Source organism: Perna viridis, chromosome 10 (genome assembly GCF_037379345.1).
Source record: "Perna viridis isolate PV_CMFRI_1.1 ecotype Kerala chromosome 10, ASM3737934v1, whole genome shotgun sequence".
In the NCBI taxonomy this organism is placed as follows: domain Eukaryota; kingdom Metazoa; phylum Mollusca; class Bivalvia; order Mytilida; family Mytilidae; genus Perna; species Perna viridis.
Window position 1 is genome coordinate 11034279 of NC_142454.1, and position 11185 is coordinate 11045463.

At 32.9% G+C, this 11185-nt stretch overlaps 1 protein-coding gene across 3 annotated transcripts; it reads left to right on the forward strand.

Moving 5' to 3' along the window:
- The first annotated feature begins 3039 nt into the window (after positions 1-3039).
- Positions 3040-8109, forward strand: LOC148604512 (uncharacterized). Of its 3 annotated transcripts, none has more exons than XM_088551017.1 (6): positions 3040-3547; positions 5065-5153; positions 5835-5949; positions 6761-6807; positions 7205-7228; positions 7644-8109. In XM_088551017.1, the coding sequence occupies exons 1-6, from the start codon at positions 3522-3524 to the stop codon at positions 7688-7690; spliced, it is 348 nt and encodes a 115-aa protein (XP_088407143.1). In that variant the 5' UTR covers positions 3040-3521; the 3' UTR covers positions 7691-8109. The 3 variants fall into 3 exon arrangements, with proteins under 3 accessions (XP_088407143.1, XP_088407145.1, XP_088407144.1); XM_088551018.1 differs by having other exon boundaries at positions 3267-3547; positions 5065-5135; XM_088551019.1 differs by lacking the exon at positions 7205-7228.
- The last annotated feature ends 3076 nt before the right edge of the window (positions 8110-11185 follow it).

Here is an 11185-nt window from a genome sequence, read left to right on the forward strand (position 1 = left end):
AAACAAAACAAAACAAAAAGAGTTGTAGTAGTTCCACAGAATTTTTCTATCGCATATGTCATCTCGCAAGTGACAGAGAATCGGCGGAAGTTACCCTTACCAAATCAAATTCACTTTGTCACTAGCCACTATGCACAATAATGCATATAATGATTATGTAGATTAGTTAATCATCTATATATTAAATTCAAATGATTGATATATATATATTGGACAAAAATGAACTTCCTGTGCGCAGCTTTGTATTCAAATACTAGATTACGAAAAATAATCTAAGTTATATAATCATGTCAGCTCAGTTAATGAAGGTGCTTTTATCGTGTTTAAGGAAAGAATTTATTTCTTAAATCGTATACAAAAGCCAAACAAATACTGTACTATACTTACTACAGTGAGTTGGTGCATTTGACTAAAGTGTTTCTTTATTGTCTGAAATATTGAGTATTCGTATTACCAGCGTCGCATGCCAGACTAACGATATACTACTATGTTCATCCAGATAGGAGCACAGAAATGCGTCAGGAAAGTAAATGCAAAGTCAAAATGGCATTTAATTAAGATATGCAGTTAATAACTAAAGAAAGTTATATTTACATTATCAGTAAGCTTAGGTATTCAATGTTTTAATGGACAACCGTTTTACAAAAAAATGTACCAAACCTATCTCGCCTGTTTCAGTTATCGTCCCTTTTTTCAATTACTTAATAAACGTAACAAAAATGTAGAAGTCCGATGCTTGGTTGGTAGTAGGTGGTGCCTTACTCATTCTTTTTTCAGTAGGTATGCAGAAGGTGTGCAATTCATGGTAACGCTTACGCCACTTAGACATTGACATATCTTTATGGGGCAAAACTAATTTTATGTAAACGGATGTCATGTTAAAATATTTCCGTTATGGTATTTATTACTGACAAGTACAGTGAAAACTGTCTAAATCGAATCCCTTTCAGACTTAACATTTATTCGGTTTCGAAAGGTGTTCGGTTTACCCAGATTAAATCATATTAAAATTGATACAAGAGGACGTCAAGAAGTATCTGGTTAAGGCAGGTTTTCGAATTATTCAGGGTTCGGTTTAGACAGGTTTCACTGATATCAAAGTCTGACATTATTTTTTTTTCAAAGTTAAATTTAAAATGATTTTTGTTAATTTTAACACTAAATATCGGCAAAAATACATTGTAATGCCAAAGCGCCGGCGTTTGAATAATGTCAAAATTCAAATCATTGACTGGGGTAAAACAGTAGTTTATGACGATCCACATAAACAATGCTGCAAACTTAAAATAACAGAAAACATATACAGACTCAAGAACAGAGAAAAACAAGACTATAACAAAAAAATCAAAGCACTAGCAAAATAAACTCAATAAAAAGAACAGGAGTGGTATTAGGTGCTCCGAAGAGGTAAGCAGGTCCTGTTCCACTAGCAGTACTTGTCATATTGCAAAGGAGAATAATCCAGTAATAGTCTAGCAACAATAATGCAGCTCTTCGACACGAGTCACAGAGAAGTTCCTGTAAATTGGTTGATTATAGAAACATTTCGAAAGTTTACATTCAACAAATCTTTCAATTTGGAATTATTTGTCTAGGTATCTTAGTATAGTCTGATTTAAAATGCGGGATATTGCACAGTCAGTTTATCGGTAAAATTTGTTTGTGTGACCAAAACCAGTATCAATAAGACTTCAGCGTGTACAGTTAAGATGTATTTTTTCAACAACACAACCAATTATTTAAATGTTCATGTCAAGGCATATCAACGAGATTGTTTTACCATACGTCTCTATTCATTTACATTTTGTGCACGTTAATGGTTTTACCGATTGCAACCAACGAACACAGGAGTCATTGGAGTGTATAGAATTCTCAATACTGAAAAGCTTGCATCATATGTAGATCTTATCATGAAATATCACCCAAATATTTAGTCATTTAATCGTATTAATTATTGCAATCAGTCAGTATATCTTCTTTGAAGTGAATATTTACAAAAACAAAAACAGTGCATTGAATTGACATAAAACTAGTATACGGCTGAGGATTAGAACCGCGGGTATTGCAAGGCTGTGTAGATTACTTTCACTGTTTCGAGACGAATGACTGTCAAGTCCGTGCATTATCATAGTTGATATCAGCACCAAAATGTTCAAACGAAAAATGACGTTCTTTAACGAAGGAAAACAACGTTTTTATTCGAAGCGTTAGACATCCTGGCAACTTCAAAACAATTTAACGTTTGTGATGTCGCAAAAGTTATATTTAGTCAGTGACCCATAAATCACTAGAAAATATATGGTCAATACATTTTGGCTGTTCAAGAAGAGAGGTTGCAGTTTAAATATTTTTTTTTCAATTCTGTCATCTTGTGCACAAATTATCAGTTGGTCTATAGGTCTTTCGCTGACGCTGCTTACTGATATATATTTTGATATCCAAACCTCTCAATGAATTATCAAATCAAAATGGACATTTAGGCCTCGGGCCTTTACAAAGGTTCATATGTATTTGCCATTTTTTTACCAATGTGAGTCTAGGTATTCCATAAGAATTTTCCTTGGGTATAATGGTACAACTAAGACGCTCACTACTGAAAGGATTGCTATAAGTATCAAATTTTGTTTTCCCTTTTATTCAGGTATATCGTATTGTGTATAAATCATTTTGTGAATCTGCTATATCTAAGGTGAATGTAAATTATCGGTAACATCTTCTCAGGTAAACTGTTAGGAACATTCATTCAACTCACTAGCCAAAAATTATTTTACATTTTCTATCTTACGAGCACGCATCTTTACATGATTTTAGAAAAACATGGAATGCTTACGCTAGCATTCATCCGTTTAATGTTACATTTTTAGTGGAGTCACGATTGATAATTTACGTTTGGTTTGGGTTTTCTTAAACTTAGTTGATAGTGTCTTTTTTTTTATTGCAAGTCGTTATCTTTGGATCATTTTTTTATAACCGTTCTAATCATGGTTCCCTTAATTTCCCTTTCATCGGATATCAGTGTAATGCTAATTGTATCTTGATCTGAATTTCTAACTTCATATCATCAAAATCAAATAAATGTTGTCTTTCGTTCGAAGGTCAAATAATATTACATGTAATATGACATATCTAGCAAACCTTTCCAAAAGATTCTCAACGCCGTTTTTACATCATTGAAACTTCTCATTTGCTCTCTGTGTTTTTTTTAATGTTAATTCTGTCATTATATTTAATATATTTTCTTTTTCTAGATAACTTTATTTCGTTTGTTTCTATTACTTTATTTTTTTTTTTTTTCATTTTTATACATGTTGCATTATTATAACGAATCTGCTGCTCTTCTCGTATCTCAATACGGAAAAACGGAAATAATTTCAACTCTATTTCCTAACCGATTTCCTGAGTTATACAGTATAAAATGGTAATATAATTAAAATGTTTCCTCAAATAGAATTAAAATGGCCAGTCTCTATATTATCAACAACTGTGTATACTTAATTGTTTATAGTACGGTGATTTAAGGAATGAAAAAGTGTTCCATTTATAAAAGGTAAAGCCTACAATAATAATAAATAAAAAAATATACTCAGAACATTAACAACTGTAATTGTGTAATGATTAAAATTATAATGAAGTATGAAGGAATTATTTCACAAGGTAGTATGCTGTCGTTATCGTATAGAATTCATGCATGTTATTCTATTATTTGCTTTTGTTACTTTGTATGTATGATTGTAGTCACTTAATGTTCTTTGTTGTGTATGTCTGTTTTCAATGTCTGGTCTTTGTAACTGGATTACAATCTTGATCGCCACTATAACTTAGGTTCCCTTGATTACTCTACTGTACACAAATCAGTGTCAAAATTTTTCAAAACTTTCAACAAGTAAGTGTGTTTTAACCATTCTCCAAAGAAGAGATAGTAGAAAACCATAAATATGTGCTATCCTCTTTTGGTCTCTTTACCAAAGACGATGATTGTGATCTACCATCTATGTACTTGATTTCGTAACTCCATACAAGAACGCTAAATAGCTGGATCTGCAAATGTACCACCAAACCTCTTTCTTTCAAATCTCTTAGCTCTAATGCTCACAGCTGTCAAGGAGGGTCACCGGTCGTACTACGTGAAAAATTCGAAAGATCTTCTTGAAATCCTCATTTCAAGATTATTATCAGAACACAAAAACATAAAAAAACCTATGCTTTTTCAACTCTTTATACTTCTATTCTCTATCCCGACTCAAAAACAATGTGCATCTTTGTTACTCCAAAAATGACGGTTTACCTATATACAGATGTATTTCTTATTAAAGATTTCCCATTCTTTAAAAATACTATTTCAAAACTTCTTTCAAATACACGGAAATAGATGTTATCTAAATGCTGGAATTTATGTTGATCGACAATATATTTTTCCAGTGTGGCGGGCGCGTTTTTCAACAAACGTTCGGCATTCCGAAGGAAACAAATTGTGCTCCTATACTTGCTGACCTATTCCTTTACTCATTTGAGTCTGACTTTATAGTTGATATAATTCAAAGAAAGGAACATTGTTTGGCCAGATTCTATGACCTATGTTTCTGCTATATAGATGACGTATTATCGTTAAACAATCTTAGTTTCTGGGATTTGTACTGCGCATCTACCCAACAGAACATGAGATAAAGCATATTACAGACACTGTGATGTCTGATATCTTGACCAACAATTAGAGATCGATTTTAAATGAAAACTATTGATCAAACTATACGATAAAAGCGATGATTTTTTATTCCGTATTGTCAACTGTCTTTTAATCTGTTGCAACATCACTTCAACACCTGCGTACGGAGTTTTCATACGTTATATAGGAGCTTGCCGTTATTACGCAGACTTTTTGTACCGCGCTAGATTTATTACAACTAGGCTTTTGAAACAGGTTTATATTGGTACAAGGTTGAATAATCACTACAGAAAATTTACGGTCGTCTTCATAAGCTCGTGGATCGTTCCTTGATTACTTTATAACAAAAATAAAGGTTGCGAAGACATGGGTAGAATTGTTTTCATTTTTTTTTATTACAGAATGAACAATAGACTTGTTACTGCCTATTTTTGCTGTCATCCCCTAATTGAAATAGCAAATTCAACTTGTGGTGAGTGCTGTTATAAAAGTAAGAATATTTGTCTTTAAAATATTAATTCAACTGATGAAATCTGATACACCAATGACATTTGTTGTAAGAATTGGATTTTTGGCCCTAAAAATGCAGACAGAAATTTGGCTTTAAGATCAGGACTGTTGGTCCCTCCAGGATATATATTTGTTTAGATAAAAGTACGCATCTCTAAAAATAATATGAAAATGCACTCGGACAAAAAATTACTTTTGTATTGGTACTAAAAAGGATAGGCACATCTTTCCAGTACAAAAACGAGATATCACCATCTTTGTCCGTAACCGAGTATAATCATTTATGATTTCGTCTTTCTATAGCGCTTTTACTGCACGTCTGGTCTTTTTATCTCGTTCTCATTGCTAGTTCCGTTATGGAACTAATAGTGTAGTGATTGTAACTGATAAATGTACAGATATAGGCTATTTGTCTTCTATCACCAAGGACACTAGCATATTTTTTTTTATTTAGGTAGAATGTGTCATAGTCTTTCAAAATTGGTATTGCTTTTGTACTTATAGACCTTATACGAATTTTGAGGTTTTGCAACACGTGTTAATTATGAATGAACATTAAAGATGCATTATAATAGAAGTGTACATGTATGGAGACCGAGAAATTAGAAGTCTGCACTAAATCTTGAACTTCATACTTCGACATATATGTTTAATGATTTAGGATTCAAACCTGGATTTGTATTCAGTGAAACACAAGGTAAGGCATGTGTTAAGTGCACAGCTGGCGCTTATGGAGTTGATTGTACAGGAACATGTGAATGTGGACCGACCCAGCGGTAACTATAACATCTGATATATTTTCTTTATATAAATAAATCTAAAACTAAAACAATGACATCAGTTGACACTCCCTTTGCCTGTTTCGGAAAATTTGTCATTTTCATGTGTAAAAGCGTAATCATGGGAACCAAGGTTATAGCGGTAATCAAAAGAATGAATGTAATCAGGGACAAAGACCAGACATGGAAAACAAACACACACAACAAAGAACACAAAGCAACTAAAATCATACATACAAAGTAACAAAAGCAAATGAGCAACTCGGACTTCACTAAAAACTGGGAGCATAATAAACGGTAAATAATTACCTAGCATCCCCTTTTTCTAAGGAATCGCACCTTCTTTTCGAAGTGTTTTGATCCGCCCATGGACATATAGCTTAGAGTTCATTTTGTGACGATTTTAAATCATTATTCCAGTCCTACGCTGCCTTCGCAATGTGGTTGTCATGATATATTTACGAAAAGCAAAATTGTTTTCAATGATATTTTTTCATTAAGATTGTATTTACAAATCTAAGATCACTTTTTTTTCTCGTCTTTGTGTTCGTCTATTTCCATCTTTTATATATGTGGGTCTTTTGTAATACAATGTATATGAAGCTTGTACAAGACGCAAAATTTATTAGAATTGTGTTGTGTGTTAATAATGCAAAATGCAAAATCGACGTACTGTAGTTAGTCATTTTACAGATTTCCATATACAATGCTCTAAATGGTCGTTGATCCCCTTACGTATGAGTTATCATTTTTTCATATATCACGGACGTGTTTCTTCCTCAAATGTGTTATGATTTTTTTTCTGTAGATGTGATCCTGTTGATGGTTGCATTTCTACGCCTAAGAATAACACAGGTAGATTGTAAATGTAAATTAATTTTGTATCAATAAGTTCTTCCTATCTTCGGACCTCCCGTCTCCCTTTTCAGAATATAAATTTCAATTTCCGAATTATTGGTCTTTAAAAACGGGCGTATAATGTGCAATAATAGCACAGCTGTTGGTTTCCTACAACGGTCTTTTTCGTACAAATTCAGAAAATTGGCATTTACTGGTGAACACCTGAAATAAAAACTTTGTTATAAATCATTTTATAGGTTAGTGATCCTTTTAAGACAAAAAAAAAAAAAAAATAAATAAAAAAATAAATAAAATAAAATAAAATAAAATAAAAGAATAACATTTCCCTTGGAAATTCAAAAAGAATGCATTCACTACATTACTACATACACTCTGTGCTTTCTTTCAACAGCGGAAAGTGGATTTGGATCTACAGGTAGGACGGATTAATAAGTGCTAGTGTATCACAGTCGTACGCAAAATGTTTATAACTCAATAGCACATAGTGTCGCCAGATAATAAGTCCTCAGACACCTATTACAAGAAAACAAAAGCAAAATACATGAACTTACATGTTATAGTACATGTAGCTAAATTATTTTTGTATTTACACACAAAAAAAAAAAATGTCAAATTATTCCCATATTTTCCAGGTCCATTTATACAGACCTCTTTATTTTCTTGCATTTGTAATAGTAGCTTTTCATATAATTATATTTTGCGACATTCAAAAAAAAAAAAAAAAACAAAACAAAACAAAAAACAAAACAGAAATGTTTCTCTCTTTGTTCGATTTGTAGCGGGAAGACAAAATGTTTGTCGTAACTGATGTATTTGAAAATTCGTTTTAGGCACCCCTGCCGTTATCATATTTATGTCATGCATTGCTGCTATTTGATTAACTATAGCCTTCGGTATCGCAGCCTTCAGGAATAGAGAATGGTTGATCGGTAAAATCAGGGCATGAAGTGGAATGTTTTCGACGTTTCCTAGGCTGGATATACCAACCAAAGTGGAGAAGATGAAGAATAATGTCAGAAAAAGTGAGAATTGTTATGACGACATCAATGAGAAAGAAATGATCCGTGATTTTGGGCGTTTGAAACAGGAAAATATCTGACATTTTCTGTCATTCATTCAATTGAATTCATCATGAACATATGCTTGTGCGTACTGATTGCCAATAAGCGTGTAATTACTGTACATATTTGTGTGATGGATATTAATATTGAGGCCATTGATTTTCTATGAACAGTATTCATACAAATGCATTTAATATTTTGAACTATATTTTTTATAAAGTGATTCATAGTGTTACTTAGTGTTTCTCTTCATGTTTCTTTGAACCCATTCCTTAAAATGTTGGGCTGTATACATTTTGTATAGTGGAAGTAAAAAAAAATACAATTGATTTCCGTCTTACATTTAGGAAGGGAAGTACACTATATTAGGTCTCGCGAGATATGATACGTGATTTATTAAACTATACTATACTGAATACAGATCTTCTAATTTCCTGTTGAAATATTTCTATAAAAAACTATTTTATAATACATAAGTTTGATTAAGCTATGTACAACTCATTTTGAGTTATGGTTTTCGACATATCCAAATGATGCACACCTAAACTCCAGGGCTATTCTTTGCTGCTGTATAAACGCCTCTTTTGTAGGGGAAACTTATTACAAAAACATGGATGTAGAACCCAGAAATGTTGAGTGATCTCATTTCGTGCCAAAAAGAGACTCTTTTAAACCAGTTATCCTTTTGCGCCAGTTTTCTTATTTCGTTTAAAGCGCTACGCATGTACCATTTTTGTCAAAATTTAATTTTCTATTCTACTGACCACTCTATACATTTTTTTTCTTAATTTATATATATATTTATTTTTAAGTACCGGGAAGTGTGTTAAAACGACAAACAATATAAGTATGTATAGTAAGTAATTAACGGAAGAAGATAAAAATATTAACAAGTCCTTAAATATGATTGAAAGAGAACACATCTTCAGACATGTACATATTGAATAAGAACATAGTTCTAAAGATTGTAAGAGCCTCCGATTATAAAAGGGACTATTAACTATCGTGTGTAGCCATGATATGAGCATTGTTTGACTTTGTTTGTTTTGATTTTATAGATTAGGTGTCGTGTGCAAAAAAACATTGTTAAACTTCCAGAGCTGATGTCACAACATTACTGTAAAGAGTGCCGTATGCACAGGATTATTTCCTTCCGTATTGTTGTTTTTTTTTAACATCCGATCATATGATTGGTACTTCACCTATTTCAGAATTCTAAAGTGGTTATTGGCAGGAATAATTATTAAAAACACATGACAATTCGACATCTCATTATATCTAAAAGTCCACTAATGAAGCTATTTGTTTATGGAAACATCTCTCCATATAAGGCAATGAAAAAAAGTCCAGTTCAAAGAATAAAATTAGAACTTTAAATAGGACCAGCATGCATGATGAAAACGACAACAATTTAAGTGAAAACAATCCGAAGAATGCATATGACTGAAAACAAGTAAAATCGAGTTTCGGGAAAATGTCAGAACTAAATAAAAAAAATGGTGGAATAGCGAATTGTATCACAAAATAATACTCGGTCAAAAATTACAAACAGGTTACAAAGCTTGATCTTGACTACGGAGAGTAATCAAGGGAACCAACGTTATAGCGGTAATCAAAATAATGTAATCCAGGGACAAAGACCAAACATGGGAAACAGACATACACAACAAAGTAACTAAAATCATACATACAAAGTAACAAAAGCAAATGAGCAACTCGGACTCCACTAAAAACTGGGAGCATGGACCAGGTGCACCAGTAGGGTAAGCGTCTTCTGCTTTTCTAGAAACACCCGCTGAGTTGCTCATAAAAAGTCAAGTCCGGAGTAGACAAACGAGGAAAGGAAAACTATGACCCGTTGAATAAATCAGTTCTCATGGTGCAGATGGATACACCATAACGATCCACGAGTTCATGATAACGACCAAAAACTTCTGTAGTGATGACTTCAATCTTGTAGCAACATAACCTTGTTCCAGAAACCTATTTGTTAGAGTTCTAACGCGACACAAAAAGTCTGCGTAGTTTCGGCAAGCTCTGGCTTAACGTATGAGTTGTTATATGAACCCTCCATATGCAGGAGCCGAAGGGATGTTGCCACAGATGAAAGGAAAGTTGACAATTCTGAATGAAAAGTCATCACGTTTGTCGTAAAGTTTGGTCAATAGTTTTCTTTTACCATCAGTTTCTAAGAATTAATCGGTTCTCATACCATCAAACGAACTAAAACATTTGAATAATACTGCATGTATATATGATATGACTATCTCTCACGTTACTCCTACCCCGCCTTTTTGCTAAATAAAAGAATAAAGATGAAAGCCTCTCATAAGATAAACATAATATTCTGAAATTAGCCGAAATTCTAAATTGTTGTTAAATACACACATTTACCTAGAAAACATACCGAAGACAGATAAGGAGTCATAGCCGTCGCAACTATACCTTAATTACCTACATGTAAGATACATGATGTCTCCATAGATGGTCTTCTTCCTTTCGTACAAAAATCTCTTTGAGTTCATCACAGTCATTCAAAATAAACTCTTTTCTTTACCTCTCACTTTACTATACTCCCTTTACAAAATAAGTCTACCATCCAACGAATAGTCCTGCCCTAAGGGAAAGAGAGAAATACTTAGGACTGGATACGGAGGCAAGGTGCTGCATTACCTTACTGGTGCAATGACAAGATCAAAAGTATAAGAAAACTTTCAAGTAAATCATGAACTCTTTCGTGGGCCTTTGCAACGTATCCATCTGTAAAATGAGAACCGATGTGTTCAGCATATCATGGTTTCTTCCCACTTTCGTCTAACTCGGCCTCGAATTTTTTTGATCCACTAGGTGGGTGTTACAAAAGCTACCTGTAGTTGTTACTTTGTACGAATTATTTTGGTTATTTTTATGTTCTTTGTTGTTTTTAGGTTTGTTTGTGTTTTAATATTGTGACTTGCGTATATTTTATATTTTCCTTGTAATTTTCATGTCAATTATTTTATGGTTTATGCGTCAATGGTTTAAACGACTATGGTTTATGCATGCGTCAACGGTTTTCAAGATTGATGATTGATATGCATCTGTGCATTATGCGTTCATGTTTATATGAACCTAACGATAATTTGCGATATATACACATAAACTGGTATTATAGTATTAATATACGGCATTTTCCATATTGACCCTGTAACATGCCCAAGGTATTGATAATGGCCTCTGATGTCCCGATGCAGCACCGAGAGCCATTACAGACATCTGAGGATATTATTAATGACAAAAATTTCTTGAAACTTTAAACTCTTAGTAAATGT

Excerpts from the sequence above, each read along its gene's own strand:
- LOC148604512 (XM_088551017.1), top strand. The coding sequence starts at position 3,522 with ATGAAAAAGTGTTCCATTTATAAAAG. Across the intron at positions 5,950-6,760 it reads GAATGTGGACCGACCCAGCG|ATGTGATCCTGTTGATGGTT; the intron begins GTAACTATAACA and ends TTTTTTCTGTAG. Across the intron at positions 7,229-7,643 it reads AAGTGGATTTGGATCTACAG|GCACCCCTGCCGTTATCATA; the intron begins GTAGGACGGATT and ends AATTCGTTTTAG.